This window comes from Plectropomus leopardus, chromosome 1 (genome assembly GCF_026936395.1).
Source record: "Plectropomus leopardus strain MGB_pleo_1.0 chromosome 1, ASM2693639v1, whole genome shotgun sequence".
In the NCBI taxonomy this organism is placed as follows: Eukaryota; Metazoa; Chordata; class Actinopteri; order Perciformes; family Serranidae; genus Plectropomus; species Plectropomus leopardus.
In genome coordinates, this window is record NC_142176.1 from 30,077,175 (window position 1) to 30,097,684 (window position 20,510).

General features: G+C 40.6%; 1 protein-coding gene across 1 annotated transcript in view; it reads left to right on the forward strand.

Annotated features, from left to right (window-relative positions):
* The first annotated feature begins 554 nt into the window (after positions 1 to 554).
* LOC121962122 (RNA polymerase II elongation factor ELL2-like) overlaps positions 555 to 20,510 on the forward strand; it is a 31,945-nt gene continuing 11,989 nt past the window's right edge. Inside the window, exons 1-4 of the mRNA XM_042512350.2 lie at positions 555 to 742; positions 1,290 to 1,337; positions 17,093 to 17,220; positions 18,351 to 18,514. Of these exons, the coding sequence (XP_042368284.1) occupies positions 605 to 742; positions 1,290 to 1,337; positions 17,093 to 17,220; positions 18,351 to 18,514 (478 nt within the window). The 5' untranslated portion in view covers positions 555 to 604. The remainder of the gene's footprint in view (positions 743 to 1,289; positions 1,338 to 17,092; positions 17,221 to 18,350; positions 18,515 to 20,510) is intronic.

Sequence of the window (20,510 nt, forward strand, 5' to 3'; positions counted from 1 at the left end):
GCCAGCTTCAAGTGGCCTTTAGAGGAACTGCAGTTTTTGGCACTTCCACACTAGCTACTTTTTTCTGCCTCCAAGGCTGCCACTTTGTGTTCAAATTTTGAAAAAATAATAGTAACAGTGCAGCTTTAACGTCAAAGAAAGTTGGTATAAATCCAGTACACTAACCCTACAGATGATCTCTCATTTGACTTATTTTGGATTTCATGTAGTGTGCATGCCCTAACGTGCATGCAGCCTGTTACAGTTGCTCCTGTTCATTTTCTTACTTTTTGCTGCTTTTAGTTTGTTTGTTTTTTTTCTTCTTTTTATTACAAAACTTTCCCCTGGGGATCAATAAAGTATTTCTGTTTCTGATTTGTTTGGGGACGAATAAAACGATCTGATAAACAAGTTGGATTTATCATTATTTTTCTAGGCTTATAAAGAAAAAACACCGAAAACACTTAATATGCAATTATACAAATAAAAGTAAATCTTGTGTAGAAATGCAATGTCTGCAGGGCTCACGAGCCTGCAGCTCCGCCCACACAGTGACGTATCGGGGAGAGTGTTGAGCAGACAGAGGAAAGCAGCTTTAATTGCAGGGCAGAGAGAAAAGCCAGCGATGGCTTCGCTCAGGCAGGAGCACCACTACGGGCTCTCCTGTGGAAAAAATAACAAAAACAGCCCCAACAGGACGCTGTACCATGTCAAGCTCACGGACACGGCTATCAGGGCGTTGGAGGCTTACCAAAACCTCAAGGTACCTTTTCCTCGTGTGTTTTAAATGTGTGCGCGTGTAGATGAATGGACTCTTGTCAAAGTTGTCGGCTGGGTTGACTGTGTTTTCAAAATTGTTTCACAGTCTCGTTTCGCTTAATTAGTTTTCTTGTGTTCAGCTTACCCTGTTTTGTTTTGTTTTTTTAAATAACGTGTATTTTGTAGTTTAAATAAACAAGTCAATTAGAGTCGTGCAAACTAATGTCCAGTCCCCTCTGAGCAACACAACAGCAGGACTCAATCCTGTGATTGTCGGGAAAGACGAGCCTGTCAGCTGTTTGCTGGGAAACCTTCCTTTTGTTTCAAAGTAAAGCAGAGACAGCCCGCAGTCTGCCAAGTTATCTAGTTGACAAGTAGCCTAGGTTCATAATTAGCTACAGAGGAGGCCATTAACAGCACATAGGCATTATTGATTGTGTAACTTTACTTGCATGTAAACACATTACAGCATCATTGTGTTTACTGGACTAGAGCTCTCTGATATGTGCAGCTATGTCACATTAAATGCTCTTGTCTTTCTCTCACCTCAGGGGTCTTTACCAAGTGAACCATCAATTTGCTTCAAAGGAAACCAAGGGGTAAGTTTGTTACTTTTCTTTAAGAAGTTTAGCACATTGGCTGCATAATATCGTGTTATAAAAAAAAATCTATATCAATAAGGAATAAACTTGCACATCACTTTTTATACCATGATACTCATATGCATAACTTAGCTCTGATGATTTTGTCAGGAAAGCAACATACCACTGTGACATTTTTATTTTTATTTCAAAATAAGAATGTATGCCAATTTCATTTCTTAGACTCTATAACCTCAATGAAGCTTTTGTTTGTCACACATTGCTGTTGACTCACACGGCCCACCATACTGCAGCAGCGGGAGCGCTCAGATGGGAGCTTATAACTGGACGTCTCTAGCAGATAGGAGGCATGCAGGTTACTGGGTCAGGCTGGTGACTGTGGAGAGGCTTTGTTAGGTCAGTGAGCGGCGCTGGGGAAAGTATGGGAGGGAGGGAGAAGTGTGTGCACACACACTGTCAGAGTCAGTCTTTGGGAAAATACACTTTATTACTACATATATAAGTGTGTCTTCACTTCATGTGATACAATTAGACGCTCATACATCAGTAATACTCTTGTGCTCTTGAAACCAAACCATAATCTGCAGTATGTCGCCTGAACTATGTGTGTTTTGACTAAAGTCATTCGAAGTTGTGTCCTTGGGAAATACTCTACTTCTCAGTCTATTCTAATTGCATGTGCTGCTTGGAAAGAGTTTCAACCCCCTTCCTGTCATGACAAGATGAGCTGAGTGGTGAGTTTTGTTAGGGGGGTTTCTGTGGTTGACGGACTGGATTAAAAGCTAGAGTGTGTGTTGCTCCTTATTTTTGAGGTACTGAAGTACATTTAAAAGTTAGTTTTAACTTAAGGGGAGTTGTGCACAAATATCTTTATTCTGTCCTAAAAGGTTTGAGGGCAGCCAAATTCATTTTTACTCCCTGTTTGTCATTCCCAGCATTAGTATTATGATCTGGTGGGTTGGGCTTCCAGGTAAGTCTCGTGCACAAACTGTCAAAATTCCACAGTACTGTCTGGTTGGTTTTTTTTTGTTTTTTTTTTCTGACTCTGTAGATCCCAACTGCAAAGGCACGAGGCCTCGACCGAATATGTGTGGCATTAAATTAGAAGAAAAGCTGCAAATCTAATCCACAGCTTCACGGCTCACACTCTAAACTGTTGGACTGAGTTTGTGCTGCAAAGTCGTCAGCCATAAAACTTAGCTTCATAATTGGATTCATTCCCATTTTGTAAGAGAAACTAATGTAATGTACCTACACAGTACTGTGCTAATGTCTTAGGCCACATTAAACAATGTTATTTTAGTAAGGTTACAATGATCACACATATTTATTTCTCAGTAGTCTCTTTACTAAAATACAGCCGGAACATACAGGAAATATGCACACATATTAAAAACACAAATATTTCAGAATAAAACAACTTCAACAGACTAAAGTTGCAAGTATTTAGTGTGACCTCCCTTTCCACTTAGTATTTCTTGAACTCTCTTGAGCAGACAATGTAAGATTTGCAATACTAATCTTCTGGTGTATTTAAACCAGGTTGCATTCGGTTGCAAGAAATGCCCAAAGCTCAATATTGATTGTTTAAGCTACCTTTTGTTATGGTTGTATGATTCCATGTTTCACACTAAATATTGACTTCAGTCTGAAGAAGCCATTTTGTTCTGACTTTTTTGGTATTATAATGCATTGTACATGTTCTTTGTATATTTTGTTTGTATTTTAATATAGAAACTGAGAAATAAATACTTATATATCCTCATTAAAACTTTGCTAAAACAACAAATCTGTGGTGGCGTAAGACTTTTGCACAGTACTGTTCCTGTAAAATAAACAAATATGAAGGCATCCATGCACCCACAAGAGTGAAGCGCCTCCTATTAGAATGAAAGACAGGACATTTTTGTCAACAAGGATTCATGCTAGTGAAATAAAAAGTAGCACATTGCTGTATTAAATACTGTAAAAAAAATAAAAAAAACATCTCTGGAGACCGGAGCGAGGCCTTGGCTCATATCTGAGGTTTTCACAACCTAACAGTTCATCTTTGCACCAATGCTGTCAGTGTCATGGCTGAAGGATTGCAGGGAATTTCACACCGCTCCCTGTATGTGGCATTGAGAGCTAAAGTTATTAGCCAAATGAATGTTTAGAGGTAATTACAGGAGCCATAATGCTCCTGATTACAGCATGAGGCATCATGACTTCAGTTTGCATTAGCTTTCCCCGTCTGCCTGACTCAGACAGTCATGAATGTGTGTTTTTGTACGTGTGTAGTGTTGGCACACTTTTGCTGCAGTACTAGCCAGACAGATGACATGAACTCTCTGCCCTGCTAATTTTCCTGCCCTATTCCCAGGATGGAGTCCCACTTTTTCTCTGTGTGTTATGAAAAGAGAGAGCGAACCTTGTATGCTGAAGTGGTGTGTGTAAAGATGCATCTTTATGTTAATTGCTTGTTTGCTATGATGCGGGTGTGGCGGGTTGCTTTTTTAATGTGTGTGTGTGTGTGTGTGTGTGTGTGTGTTTATGCTGTACCCTGTGTGGCCTAAAGGCATGATTTATTCATGGCCCACCTCCCTTTTTCCTGTCCTGCCCCCTCTGCCCATTGTGCAGTAGTCTTTAGCCTGGCAGGACCAGAGTGGATCCCCCGAGGACCCTCTGTGTGTGGTGTGTGTTTGTTTTTTTGGTTTGCCTGTGTGTATGAAAGAGATGGGGAATTTTTGGCACTTGCTTTTCCATGAGTATCTCTAAAGGTTTTTGTGTGTTTACGCTGCTTATGCTGAGATCCCCAGAGTCTCCTCTCTGTGTGTTGTATCCTCTGATTTGAATAACAATGAATGGGGGAATGCAGCCTGTGTGTTGTCACCCTCTTTGGATCACCCAAATTGAGTTGAGTACAGTCAGCCCTGATGTGTTGTGGCCTGCCCTCAGGGTTTGTTTGTGCCCAACATGATAGAAACCTCCCTGCTGTGGATGTAATGGAGTGGAGACTAAAATTGAGAACAGTGCAAACATCCTCCATCATAAACATTTAGTTATTTACCCATGACCAAAGTTTGAAGTTCAGACTTTAATCTGACTCCTGTGGGGAGTTGGAACATATAAACACTGATGTTATACTAACCCCTTTTCCACTGCTTGTTCAAGACGGGAAGATCACACTGTTATGCCGCCTCGCTGTTCTGTATTAAAGGTACAATGGTAAAATGGGGGGGGGGGGGACTAGTCTCACATTTGAGCTGACAACAGAGGTAGAAACAGCACTAAAACAGTGTTTATGTAAAATGGACTGCTGATTATGGACGGGACAGGTGTGACATATTGACAGCATATTGCACGTGCCACACAGCGCGGGAGATTTAAAAAGCAGCTTATAGCAGTTGGCGGCTAACTCAAAGAAGAATAGAAGTGACTGTAAATGCATGCAAATTAGGAAAACAACAAGTCTCAGGAGCTCCTTAACCTCCAAGCAAAGGATGAGTTCAGTTGCCATATAATAGGCTTGGTAAATGATTGTTATTGTCATGTTGACCCATTATTATGTTTCATGTAGTGCTGCAGACATGGATGTTATATGTCACATTTGAAGCAGATGGCGTTGTTAAATGTCATTCCTCTCGCGCCTCATGTGCTTCCACGATGCCGGCATGTTGTCTATAAACAAACACAGATGCGGCATTATGCTGCTGTTTGATTCTGTAAAAGAATGCAAAAGTGATGTTTGGGGACTTTGTAGCAGCCCTGTTGCACACTCTCTGTGTAAAAAGGGCTTTTAATTGCTTTAGAAGCTGAATTATCAAAGACATAAGACATGACTACAATATAAAGTAATGTAAAAATGCACTCTTAAGTCATGCATAAATAATCTTGAAACATAACATTTAAAAAAGTAGTTAACACACTGATGATATGTGGGGCAATAAAGAATTTACTTTCACATTTCAAACAAGCTTTCACTGCATTTAAGTAATCTCTTCAGTGTACCGTACATGTCACTTGTTATTAATGCGTGTTGGTTTCTTCAGATCACGTTAATCAGTTTGTGCCCACAAAGGGATAAATTGTTGAGGAAGTATGCTTTTTAAAACACTGGTGGTTATTAGTTGCTACTTTGTATTAAAAGCCAAGAATGAAAATCTTGTGCATGGACTGGATTACATGTTTATTTAGCCAGCAAGTGTATGCGAGGAGGAGACAAGAAGCCCTCTGAGATTCAGCAGCAGTGGCTCTCGAAAAATGCGCTCTCTGTCCGATTAAGCAGCTTGGAGATATGGAGCACATCTTGGCTCGCAGAGGAACGTGTCCCGTCTATTTCCCTCATGTGAAAATCCACACGAGTAAATGAGGCATAAAAGAGCACTTGTTTCTCCCCCCCACACACGTGTGTCGTGGTATGGCCTGGCATGGATAGAAGCATTCTGTGGAAGAGCCCACCTAGCTTTGCAGGAGTGAAGGAGGGGCTTTTGTCAGACACAGTGACCCACAATTTGTTGAAGTTGACAGTTTGGCCCTCAGGAACCTGCCAAAGATGTATCGTTCTTGGCATTGGAGGGGAGACCTCGGGGGGGATGCTTGTGCCACAGCACCCGTAATTCCCCACCCCCACCCCCCACCCCTTTCATGCCCGACCTCCTCTCCCCCAAATGCTGGAGCTTGCAGCTCTGGCAGCAGCTCTGCCCCTCTGTGAAATTGCAAATGAAAAGGAATGGAAGGCGATTACAGGCTTGGGCTTGATTACATGCAGTGTCTCCCACTCAAGGCAGCCACATTAATCACCCAGTGCCAGCATGTGGAACTCAGCTAGAGAGAAGACACTGCGTAGCTCCGAGCATTGACTGATTGACTTTGGGATCGTAAACACGCGAAAACAGGCTAAATCTCTAGTTTGTCTCTTTGTATGTCCTTCTCTGCTGCCCTCCGTCCCTTGTTCCTCCACTCAGCCAGAGACACAGACGCACATTGTGTTTTGTATCGCCGTCCTCCATTGTGGAGGGGACTCTTCTTAAATGGCATGTGTCAACTTGTGGCCCTGGGAACAATTCGTCTCTTTTGTTTGTGATGAGATGATGAGACGTAGTGTTTAGTAAGGATGAGGGTGGTGGCTGGCTGGCTGGCTGGCTGAGTGTGTGTGTGTGTGTGTGTGTGTGTGTGTGTGTGTTTGTGTTTGTCTCTGTGTGTCTCTAAGCCAGTTGCGGAGGTGTGTGGGTGATAGCTAGACTTTGGCCTTTCTCCCTCCTCAGCCTTATGAGTGGCAGTAATACTGATTACACCCTGATGAGAGGAGCTGGAGCTGAGCCTCTCTTTGCTCACGCTGGATTAACACACACACACACACACACACACACACACACACACACACACACACACACACACACACACACACACACACACACACACACACAGAGTTTGCATTAGCACCGGGGCCCAGAGTGACTTGCCTCCTGCTGATAACAGACAGCGGTGGTGGCGACAGGTTTCACTCCCTCCTCCTCCCCCTGCACCTCCTCCCTCTCCTCCTATCAACCAGAAAGGGGAAGCAGTGCCATGGCATCCCATTCTGGAGCCGAGGAGGCCAGAACAAAAGACGGCCTGTTTTCAGAAGGCCATTACTCAGGCTGCAGAGGATGTGGAAACAATAGCCTGCATGAGATCTAGACCCAGACCCCACATTCAACCAAAAGCTAGCAGGAAACATAAGCCCTGCACACCGACAGCAGTCTCTCTCAGTTTTTGTTCAATCGACTTTATAGTTTGATAAAGCCAGGAAAATGAGCCTCCCCCGTCCTGCATCTTCAACGTGTGGAGAAATTTATGACAGCCGAGAGTGAACTGTGGCTCATTATGATAACACACATACTGACTGTCTTTTATTGTGTCAAAAATTTCACTGTGGATTTGTTTTTATAGCAATGGCAGTATGTTTTTCTGTGTTTGGATGTTGGAAATTTCAAATGTGATGCAGGTCAGTGGAGTAGTCTTGTGATTACAGACCACAGGAAATCACAGGTTATCTCAACAGGCTTGTGTAAAACAATGATAACAAAATACCAAATAATGAAAGATAAGAGTCAGAAAAGAAACAGTCACCCAAAATATGATCAGAAGAATGAAAGATATAAATGTTATAATACTTATTGTTCAAACTTACTGTTGAGTAAGACATAATGGTGTGTGTCAACATGCAAACTAATAATTAGATTTTAACCATATTAAGGCAATACTTGATCAAGGTTTTTCTAATTGAAGTAACCATAACCCAGTTAACAATTAGCCAGTTAAATGATTATTTGTCAGTCCCTGATTATTGTGGCACCTTTAGGCTGCTTTCTGGTGCTTTCATTAAATGTCACAGAGGTCAGAGTGAGACAGATTCAAGTAGTAGCTTGTAATGGTGGGAAAAAAAAGCAACTTAACATCAAAGAATTAACCAAGTTTCATCAACCCTCTTTTTTATATGTTGTGTTGATGTTTCCTGTAGATTAACACACAGCTTTCAGAAAACCAAGGTAAACGTATTGGGGATGTCAAAGGAAAATGAAACTATCATATTAAAATTATTTAAGATGAAAACATACTATTTATCATCTTCTCAGTACCTTAAAGGGAACCTATTATGCTCATTTCATGTACATACTTGTTTTTTGGCTTTCTATGAGAACATGTTTATATGTTGTAATGTTGAGAAAATATCTTATTTTTCTCACACTGTCTGCCAGAATATACCTGTGGTCACCCTCTGACTGAAACTCTCCATTTTAGCTTCTGTCTCTTTAAGACTCCCTTCTGAAAACGTCCAGTCTGCTCTGATTGGTCAGTATTTTCAGGTCTTCTACATCTGCGCTCTCCAAGCCCCCAGAAACAGCGCCGGGCTTTGAAGGCAATTTGACATTGTGGCCAAACCATGGAATTACAACTTCTGAGTCGGTCATTTAATGCTATGGGGCCCAAAAACACTTTTTTCAGTAGATGAATTTTTTAGCAACACAGCCCCTGCAAAAACACAGGTTTGGCTCCATTCAGTCCAATAACATTTCCAAAGTCTTGAATAGCCACACAATTATCATTTTATTTTAAAGTTAGCGCAGTGCTAAACCAGAAATTAGTCACTCGGCCAATAAAGTTTCTAGGCTTTTTGCTCTGTGTGCCTAATGGTGCAGAAGATCTGGGGAATTTTATACCCGGAAAGTATAACTTTTTTGGCATCATGCACTACTGATCAACTTTCATAGGAACAAACAGGGCCCCGCCTGCTACGCTGTATCCAGTTTCTTTAGACCTCCATGGCGCACTCGGCATCTCTGTACCAGTACTGCGCTATGGGAATGAATGTAATGAAGTATAGCAACACTTTCTAGCATGAAACATCACTAATAAAGGCTTCTAAACTCTAATCTCAGAAATCTGATCTGAAATCAGGGGAAAAATGAACAACAATGGCAGGTTACACAATGTAACACTTTCAGTAGCATGCCCAGAGCGGATGACCATATAAAGAAATCTGTCTTGAGCTTTTATCATGTTGTAGCAGAAACACGTTGTACGTAGTAATGTGAATGGTCTGAGGTTTTTTTCTGACAGGGATTTCTTTAACATGGGTTTATCTCATTATTTGAAACTTAAGCCTCTTATGAACATCTGAGGTTGCGACATTATATCATAAGGAAAAGCATAACAGGTCCCCTTTTGTCCTTTATCTTATAATAGATTCCATTATTATGTTGTGTATAGTGCAGTGACATGAATACCTCAGAAATCTTTTAGAAAATCAAGCCTTGACGTGATTTTACAGGAAACAAATGAAAAAGCATTCACAACACCACAGACACGCCCACAGTTGCAGAATTAAGTGTAAACCCACAATCGCAGATATCACTGTACATACTTGTATTTCTGGTTTTCATACAGAGGTGCCATTTAGAAGTGCACAAAGCAACTCACTAAACTTCAAACTGCTGCTGCTTCATTCTGTTACATAAGGTGATGGGGTTAAAAGTTTAACGTTCTCCACATTTGTTTTCTACTTTCCAAAATGATTCATATAGCAAGATTATGACCCAAATGTCAGCTGGTACAGAGAAATAAAGAAGTTCAGAAAATCCCAGCCTGTTTGTTATGGCAGTGAGATTATTTTATTATTATTATTATTTTTTGCCTCTGCGGACTGAGGACAGTTAATGAGAGAGAGTCGGCCTCCTCACAGGACTGTGTTTGATTAATTGACATCTCTCTACTGTAAGCTTGCTCACACCAGCATTTTAAATAAAACTATTTCATTACATATGCTTACATTTTATGTGCACCACCAACATCTGCACATAGAATCAGCCCTCAGCTAATTTTCCCTTGCACTTATGGCTGATGTTGACGGAAATTCGCAAAAAATTAAAGGAGTCTGTCAGACACGCAGAAACAAATAAACAGCTGTTTCAAAGCAAAAAGTTGTGAAGCTCACAGACGGAGAAAACAGATGGACACACAGCCATAGGCCAAGAGTAACGCCTTCGAAAGAGATTGATGGCACAGAACAAAACTGGGAAAGGCTCAATATTTTCTGTTGACGAAGGCAGAGAAGGAAATATTGGAAAGACAGACCAACCAGGACAAGACCGACCAAGCTGTGGTAATTAAAATTAACATCTAAAGAGTGACACTTAGGATTAGGGATAAATCTGGTTTGTCTGGGGGTGAATATTTGAAGTTAGTCGGCATCAGGGGCCATAGTTTGGATTAAAAGAATGCATTATATGTTGAAACACTTGTCAGATTCAGGCTGGTCTCGGTTCGCTTCTTTGTCTTTTGGCCTCTCGGGGTCACTGAGCATTACTGAGGTCGGAAGTCGCTCCCAAGTCTAGGGCAATTTTTATATGCATTTCTTAAGCATGGAGCCTTGGGAACCCACACATTCCCTGAATATTTTACTTGAAAGGAAGACAATAAATATTTCATTATTCATGGTCAGTTGAATTCTTTAAGTGCCGTGTCCTTTTGTAAGAGCACGTCTCTGTGTTTGAATTGCCATGTGTGCCTCTCAGGAGAATGCAGCAGGCTTTGGTGCGGCCCCCAGCGGCTGGGAACGAGAGTGCTTGTTGTAGTTTGCACTGCGGGGGTCTTGAAGTCTGCCAGCTGAGGTCATCTGAGCAGGCAGTACTGGATTAATGCCAGTCAGTGCTCCTGGGTACGACGCTGTGCATGAACGGGCATTGGCAACAGCTGGAATCCTGTGACAGTACAATCAAATGAAAACAGGACCCCATAAACTATTAATTACTGTAGTGGAAGATTGGAGGATGATCTGATAAATGACAGAGTTGCACAAGCTTTGTGAAATGTGATTTTGCCATGATAAGCATAACAGTTCAGTTCAAAACTTATTTAAAACATTTAATTTTCACCTTCAAGTGCTTTGCATCTGCAGCTCCTCCAGGCGTCCTCAAACAGGGATGTGTGAGCTCAGACTCTTCAGCTCTGAGAAAAACTGATGCTTTTTTTTTTTAAAAAAAAAAAAAAGCTCAGTTCTTACATTTTACAGATTGGCTATGTTCCTGTGAAATGGCAAGTGCCCAGATTACTCAGCTATACTTAACCTTTCTGCTGTCCCAGTAATACTTCTCAGGAAATGCTAATCGCACTTACAGTGAAAGTTGGATTCCACTGGAAGTGGAATTCAAACAAGTAACAAGGCTCTTCACCATCTGTGTGGCCTGTTTCAAGTACTTAATGTGAGCAGCATTGCCAGGTGGATGGTGAACTTTTCATTTAAGAAATTATGCTTTCTCAGAACAGCTTAACTGACACCAACCTTAGCCTGTTCTTCTTCATGAGATTCTGTCCTTTTTGTTTGGTGATGAGAGCTGCAACCAACATATAGGTGCCATCAGTTTGACATCTGCTTATATGACCAGATATTCAACTATAATGAACATGAAACAATACAAGGTAATAGGTTCCGTCATTTCACAAGTTGGAGTGAGCAGTGGTTTGAAATTTTTGCTTTTTATAAATTACTTAAACCTGCATATAGAAAATCTTTGCCCACTTTAGGGAACAACAAGCTGTATACACAACTGACCAGGGCAAAGTGTTGTCAAACAGTACACAAAAAGCAATTTAAGCATTCATTCTGAGTCATATTTGAGTTCATCCGACAAATGTAAGTTTAATATTCACTCTCCTTTTAGCATTATTTTTGGTCTCCACCATCTCACTAGTAAATGCTCCATATGTTCACAAGCTAGTCGCTAACTTATACCTGTCTACACAGACGGCATCTTTGTAGTGTGTATTATTGCAAGCTTTACTTTGTGCATATTGAGTTAAGCCAAGTGATAATACAGTTGGTTATGCAGCGTTTGAAAGGGTTGGCTATGTTAACTGGTACTTAATTATTTAAATGGATCTTGTTTAACAACATGCATTGCAGGATGCATTGCTTTGATTGATCATGGTAATCTGAATTGTAAAAACACCCGCAAGGTTGCTGGCCTGCATCCTGTTAGTGGGCCGTGGAGCCACGAGGAGAGGGAAGAAAACTAGATAAGCCGTTTAAAAGTAGTGAACGGCAGCACGATGTCCGTGCTGGTGCACGCAGATTCTGTGGTCAGTTTAGAAGCTTCAGTTGATCTTAATCCCATGCTCCATGGCTGTATTTGGGTTTACATAACATGCTCACAATGAATATGCTAACTTGCTAATGTTCAACAGGTATATTTATAATGCTCAATATTTTAGTTTACCTTGTTTGCATTCTAACATTATGATGAAAATTGTGGGTCTATCAATACGAGCATCATCTTACACATTACATGCAGTCAGTTGGGCAACTTTAAAGGATTAATTGATTATGAACATGGTTTATGATTAATTTTCTGGAGAAAGTGTAACTGATTTATTCGCTCATCATTTCAGCATGCATTACGATTTGATTATCTCAGACCTCATTTTACACAGAAGCGCAACTCCTGTTTTATGAAGCTCTTGACTACCAGCTCTTTCTCTGTTTTTTACAAGTAATTCAGAGTTTCACAATCAAAGGAGGGAGATGAACCGGTTTTCAGGTGTAAGATAGCTTGGAATAACAGAGAGTTACAGAATGACATTTGTTTATGTATTGCCATCTTTGTTTGTATCACCACACTGGTTGCTGAAATAACAAGGCTTTAAACTTTATTACACTATAGTTTAATGGCTTAGGCTAAGTGGTCATTAAGTACTTTTATCATCTTGTAAAAATGCTAACAAAACTGTCTCATGGTGAGAAATAATCCTCTGGTGAGCTCTGCAGTGTGATCACAACATGTTTTTCTGACCTCTGTCTCAAACAACCAATGAGACACACACAGTTCAGTCTTTAAGTGTGTTTCATTGAAGGGATTCCCCACAGGCAGCTATTACATAATCCCAAACTAGACACACTGAAACAGAAGTTATGTCAGACACGCTGAAAACAAGCTGGTCTATATCATACAGTGCAATGAGAGCTCAGTGTCATACAGTTTGTATAAATTCCTTTGGTGAAAGCCTGCGTGTACAGACATGTGCAGCGAGCTGATAAGAGAAAAAGAGCCAACGTCTTTGCTGCTCTGTTGCATTCTTGCGTCATCTGATGTGACGCCACAGAGGCCCTGCTGAATGTGGGCTGCACAGCACTTACTAAATCATTAGTTCTGATTGAGTTCACAACCTTTGAACAAATATGTTCTCATATTGCTGTGTCGAGTTTAAAGTACCTTTTTTGTAACCCAAAACTGAATTGTTTAAAGTGACCACTTATTCACCTGTCGTTTCAAAAGATAAACTTTAAGTCAAACAAATTATTAATTATTCAAATTTGATAAGCCAAAAGCTCTTAACAACAACTTAATTGTCAGTTGGTGTGAGTGTTCAATGTGCATACACAAAAAAACCCAAACATTAAAACATTGCAAAATGTGGATTATTGACAAATGTCCTATTTTACGGCCATTAAAGTGTTGTTTTCATATATAAAGTCGGGGTCAGAAACCTCCCAGCTCTGACTTAAATGCAGATTGACTGATGTACATTATAGTTTGAAAAAAATGTCAGTTTAATCAGGAGTCATAAAATTTCCTCAGTAAAAAATGCTGTAATCACTTAAATGAAAAGAGCTGAGAAGTGTTTCCTGTAGGGGTGGTCTCAACAGCCCATTCTGGTACCCTAACAGAGATACAGAATGGGCTGTGGTATGAAATAGAGCACAGAGTAAAGCTGAATTCATCCATTTGTGCAACTTTCTTCGCAGTAACAGTACACCTGTTGATCGAGGCACTTTTATGCTAAGAATAATGCACATATGCATGCTTGTAAACATGCTAGGCACTGCAGCACAGTAGAGAAAGGACAAAATAAAGACCTCATAAACATCTCATCAAAAGTTTGAACATTGCACAGAATTATCTGCAGGCTACACAGGGCAACATATTTGTTTTACCATTTGGGGCAGAAGGAACAAATTTTGCATATTTTAATGTGATATGACAAACATGTTGGTTCTCACATCCAGCAGACATGGACCAACAAAAGCATTCATTTGGAGCTGTGTTTGTGTTTACCTGAATATAAGTCAACGTGTACTCTCCTTTTCTTTGAGACTGAAAACCAGAACAGTAAACCTTGGTGCCAAAAACAATGCATTGAAAGACATTAAAATGCTCAGTAGAGCTGAAGTGAACTGCACAGATGGGTGATAGAAATCTGTGGGTTTGTGGCTGCTTTTATATGACATATTTGTAATTTGATCAATTGTTGAAACACGAATATTGATTATAGCAGCTTTTAGAAAAGCTAGTGGTGGAATAATTTTCAATTGTACATGACAGAAATAAATATCCACCATTTTAGCCTTTAGGCTTTATTCGACCTCCATTGTATTTACATTACATGGGAAAAAACATCCGCTCAAATCTAATGTAATGTCAGGCTGTATACAGGAAAGTCATAAATCTACTTACCCGATGTAAATTTTCACTTGCCAGTATACAACTAAAGACTTAAACTGAATGACTTTGAAAAAAAGATGCCATTTTCTTAGCCATTCCCTCAAACGTGTGGCAAATTTTGCAATAAATAGCTGGAGTTTTGCCCACATCCTCTATTGCCACCTGTACTCCAGTTTCCAGGATAACTGAAATGCTCACTTGTGCTTTAGTTCACAAACCTTGTCTTTACATGCCGCCATTCTCTCATGAGCGCCTGATTGGTGCTGTGCTGTTGCAAGTTTCAACAGTGATGAGAGAGAAGCAAGATGGTTTACTCCTTAGCTTCTTCTATCATCAGCCTTAAAAAAAAAGAATCTGTTTTTTCCCTTGGAAAGTGAGTTGCTAGCCTGACGTGGCGTTTTACTCACCCCAGGTGATATTTATACTGAGCCTGCCAGCAAATTTTAGATCATTAGATTTAGATTTACTGCCCAGCTCCTGTAGATTCTGTAGATACCAGTGTCACATGCACAGGTGGGAAACCCTGAGCAGAAACTGGTTGACTGTTTACAAAAAATGAGGAGACTTGAGGGACACGACAGGAGAAAGTGGAGGAAATCCCTCATGATCCTAACACTTAAAGCTGCTCCCCACCCAGAAAAGATGGCACAGCTGTCTACAGCATGAAGAATGGGATTGATGGGAAACTGCTGACATGCCACCACAGTTAGGAGGCAGTGAAGAATACTTGTGATGACAGTGTGGATCTCCACTTCAAGGGGACCTTTTACTCTGAGATTTAACTTGCTACATATACACTGTGGCTCCAGACCTGTCTCTCGCTGTATCCATTTCCCTCTTACACTCGCTCATGTACCTCCAAAACTCCCGTAGAGCTTCTGTATGTTAGTGCTTCTAAGATACAAAAGCTCAATGAAAATGCCTGTAAAGTATTTCAGAATTTGCTCTCACAAACATGCAATTATATCTTTTTCAGTGGTCAAATCAGGGCAGATTCTTACTTTTTTTCGGATCCTCATTTTTCCTGATCTGTTATTATATGTCTCCGTGTGTGTTCGTGTGTGCGTTTGTCTGCCCTGGAGGTTGCAGCCTTGGCTCTGCTGCGCTCCACTGAGTCTGCCAGGAGATCTCATGGACGCCTCAGTGGAGCGGACTCTTAAAAACACTGTTTACCCAAGGAGATTTATTTAAAGTTACAGAGCGGCACAAAGTCTCACTCTCGGTCCTGTGTGTGTGTGTGTGTGTGTGTGTGTGTGTGTGTTCGTTCTTTATCACATGCAAGTCTGCATTGAAGATGCCATAAAAACAAGATGTGCAAGTGGTGCCATTGCCGTCACACGCATATATGAAATTTCATTTAATCAAAGTGTTTCTCCACAGTTCATCCATAGTAAACCAAGTGCTTTGCAGTCAAAAGCTGTACTCTGCGCTCACAGGTTCCTATTATCTCCCAGATTTTCTGCAGTGACAGTGATCAGGTCATGCGTGTACTGTGTTCCTGTACTCTGACAAAGACTCAACATGTGTGTCATCTGGTTTCAATACTCTTCTCCCAATCTCTGAGGAGGAGCCTTTATCAGACCATATTTGTCTTTGATGAACAAAAAATATATTGTATAATAATGATTGAATGATGTGTCAGCACAGTGTTGATTATCATGAATATTTCTGAAGGTTTCAACTATAGATGCAGTTTTTATGGGAGAAGAATCCTTATGTTTTAAAACTCGGAGCTTTCCTCTTGTGCTGTCATCAGGTCAGAATATAAGACTGACACACATTTGGCTGCAGTTGCATTGCAGATGCAGATCATGCAGAAATGCTGATCAATCAGAGAAGACTGAAATTTTTTGGGAGGGGGCTTAGAGAGACGAGTGCTAAAACTGAGTGTTTCAGACAGAAGGTGAATACAGGTGGTCAAGCAGTGTGAGGAAAATGTGTGTGTGTTTTTGGGTTTTTGTAAGCATTAAAACATCTAGACATATTCTAGTTGAAATCCAAAATTAAAGTATGAACTTAAGATGAGCATAAAAGGTCTTAAAATTTGTTGAGTACATTCACGCTCCCAAGAGGATAAATCTGTTCAATTTAAACAGCTGTGTAAACTTCCATTTTTCTATCACCTATGTGTATATTTGTAGCCCCACCACTGGTTCTAGAAATGTCTAAATTGTCAGTATTGAATTTGTTCTGTTCAACAATGCAGCTTCTATCAGCAGGCTTTTAGACTTTCAGTGTTGTATTGGAGTGAGCTGTTTATTCAGGACCTTTTGAAATTGTATTTGTAAGAGTCCTCTCTTTCCAGTGGGCTGTTAAGTTGTGAAAAAGAAATTTTATTGATTTATGTTGACTGCACAAACCTTAAGTTTGGATGGCTTGGTGTTCTTGGCTACAAAGTATTTGGCAGCAGGGTTTGTCTCTGAGATTCTGCTGAGTAGAGCACTTCTTTTCCCCTACAATAAGTTGAAAGATAACAAAAGATGCATGAACTCAAGAGGTCTTAGGAAACACTGACACATTAAAATAACTGGCTGTTATCAGGCCTGTGAAACAATATAACCTATCTCTTCAATGTTGTGCTGATAAGCCTTTTAAAAGGACAGGAAAACCTGGCACATGAGTGACTGTGCTGTTTAATGTGTCATGTGATTGTTTATGCAAAAATTTGCCAATCATCTGTCTGTTGGACTTTATCTGTTTAGTGAAATTTGACTGTCTTTGTGTGTGTGTGTGTGTGTGTGTGTGTGTGTGTGTGTGTGTGTGTGTGTGTGTGTGTGTGTGTGTGTGTAGTACATCAAGATCCCAGCTCCCACACCAGAGTCACCTTCTGCTCTTCGCGTCTTCTCCTTCTACTTATCCAGCGACAGCAAAGACCAACCTCAAGCAAGCTTTGACTGCATCCACCAATATGTTTCGAGGTATGGAGTTCATCAGCTAAAACTTTATATTTTGGCATACTGTATGTCCTAGCATTAAAGTATTTTCCTTTCTGTTAACTGTGCACTAAATTGTAGCTTTGTCATGATTCACAATCCTTTTTTTAAGCTTCAGAGAAAATCCAGAAATCTTATTTACTCACAGATCACCAAAGGCAAATATTTACTTCAAACAATCAATTAAGTGCAGTTTAATAAGCTAAGGTTCCAGATCGGTCAGCCACAACAATTTTAGGTGCATGTGTTTGATCTGATTGACTGGTTGTGGAGCATGTGACCCCAGACGACACCTCTTTGTCATCTTCATAGGGCATCAGTCAGCTCTCTGAGAGCCCACGTCTCTGAGGCCATCGTGAGAAACAGTCAGCTCACTGCTCACTGTACACAGGATTTGGCAATTGTAATTTCCTGTATATTTCAGGGCTGACCCTCTCATTACTGAGACCTGCGATGCCTTGTTTATGGAGTGGATACGCTTGGAAACTGAGGGTTTTGCTCTGTTGCTGCTGCCTCCTGCTGCCAGATGGCTAACTGTGGTCTGAACACAAACTCGCCTTGGCTCCAGTCAGCCGCTGGAGCCAAGACAAACAGTGTAACAGCATGAGGGCAAGATCCTGCTCTCTCTTCACTCACATTTGTTTCAGTATGTAGAGGATAAAGAGGAGAAATTATCTGTGGTCACGTAAATAATTGTGCTGTGAAAATGAAATTGGGATTTGCAAAACATTTTTCAACATTAAAAAAACCGGGCATTAATGCAGCCCAGGTTTGTGCATTAAACTTTTTTGGTTTTGTCCAAGAAGATCTTTGTTTTGCAAGTGTTCTGGCAGGAGCCACGCTAATCCTGGTGGTTTTCCACAGGCTCTATCCTGCTTTGAACCAGGATATCTGGCTTTCTCACATGTAGCGGGCTGCAGAGCTATATCCAGCGCCTGACATAACATACAGTAACCATAGACCTGTCTTAGCCAGCTCCCACCACAAAGCCACTTTATGCTTCATGGCGTCCATGTTGGTATGCTGCTATAAGATAGCTTATAGGCCTCTGTCTTTACTCTGCACAGCCAGCAGAAAGCTCTGCGGTTCAGTGACTCTGTGCTTTTGTTTTGCAGTGACGGCCGCGAGCAGCTGGAAGGTCAAGGTATCATCCAGGACAAGATCACGGTGTGCGCCACCGATGACTCCTACCAGATGACCCGTGAGAGGATGTCTCAGGTGGAGAAGGACAGCTGGAGCCGCTCTGCCATTGAGATCAAACCTGGAGCCACACATCCGAGTAAGAATAGACCAGAGGTCTCTGTGAAGCAAGAAAAAGAGGATCAGAGGATGATACATGGGCAGATTTTCATGGGGAAAGGCCAAACGGATTAAAGCTTGGAGAGGGATCAGCAAATTGAATGTGATGGCATATAAAAACAAAAAATAGAAATATAATAGCACCAATAAAAGGAAAAGGAATATTAACCTCACATGAGAAAATATTGCTTTGAGCTGAAAAACAGATATTTTCCCTTTTTGGTGTGTAATGAAACCAGATGTGCAGCCTGCATAAGACTAAAAGTCTCTTGTCTTCCACATTTATTATTTTGCACCGTTTCTGGCTTTTGGTTGTCAGTTTGTTGTTAGGTTCAATTTCGTCTTTCCCCTAAAATCTGGCTTTGAAAGCCAAATGGAAGTTTGGTACTGGTCAAAATCAAAATCAGTTCAGAGGTAGAAAGCCAATTCAAAGATTCAGAGCCAGGTTCTTCCTGTTTTCACTGTTGAAATGTGTAGTTTTTTTTGACGAAGTTATGGCAGCGTATCTCTTAATTTGGCTTATGAAGATGAAATATTCACTCCACAGGGCTGTAACTAGCTTAGTTTCTTCAACAAGAGCTTAATTCTCCTGCAGTGTGGTGCCGCAGGGGCTTGTGCAGAAATGTCTCACTGTTTTTGCAAACAACAGTGTGGCCTCCAACATTAAAGATTTGACAGACACACAGTTTGTGTGTGTGTGTGTTTTCAGATGTGAATCATCAATTATAACTTACAAAATATTGATAGTACGAGAAGAAACATAAACTGGCAAGCTACTTTCTTTTTCTTTTTTTTTTAACTTTTACTGTTGTTATGCAATATTTCTTCCTGGCATGATTCTGGACCCCCGTATCAGTGCTGGGGCTCTTGGGAAGCTGAAGCCTTGGGTGGTTTCGACCAAATTTAGACTCTGTGGATTGTGTAACATCAGGCCTTAAATTGAGGGTGACTAAGCAACATATATGCTTGTAGGGAAATATTTAATAACTGCAGTCTGCATTCTCCTTTCAGCCTCAGGAAGTAGTCATGAACACAGTGCGAATTATCAGGCATGTCAAAACATATAGAGCGTGTATATTGACACTCCATACATCCCATAATATATGACATAACTGTTACATAATTCTGTGTATTTTTACTAAGATTAATGGCTGCTGGTAGACTAATGATCATCCTCAAAGTTATATTTTGGCAGGACATATGTTTGCGGCTGAAGGGAAAGCCCTCTCTTCCTGTACCTCTGCCCCTCTCTGACCTTCAAAGCGCAGATTAACCTGTAATGGGATTAGCACAGAGAGATAGCTTTCACTGCCCCGTCTGTCTGCAGCAGAGATGTAAGCAATGATCAATGTGGGGGGTTTACATCTGAGGACAAATAGCTGCAGGCCAACGAGGACATGTGAGCCAGAGAAAAAGGGTATTTTAATGAATGTAACTCCATTAGACAACCAGCTGTTGCGACAGTGCAACCCAGAGAGCATGTAAAATACGTTGAACAGGTAAAGGCTTTGGTAAGATTTGTAAAATCTTGCTGCCTTAAGTTCTTATCTGTTAGATTTTGATGATTTTGGGTTTGTTTTTTTTAACTAAGTAAGACTGTGAAATATTTGGTTTTTGTTAATGATTGCATGATACATTTTACTGAGGTCCTCCTGTAGATCTTCTTTGCGCTGGGTTTACAAATTAGATTCAGTGAGTTTAAGATTAAGTCTCTCTAAATGTCAGGAAATTCCTAAAATTAGATTTCTTGTGTCTTACTGGGCAGAGAATTGTTTTTGACGTAAAATGCTTAGCAACAATTATTTTTATGTCTCTGTGTTGGCGATAGCTGTGGCCAAAGGCATGATGTTTTCAGGTTGTTTCTACATACATCCTATTCTTATGAACACAATATCTCAATAACGCCTTGAGGGCATTTCTTCAAATTAGGCATAAACTTCCACTTGGACTCAAAGATGAACAGATTATGATCTGGT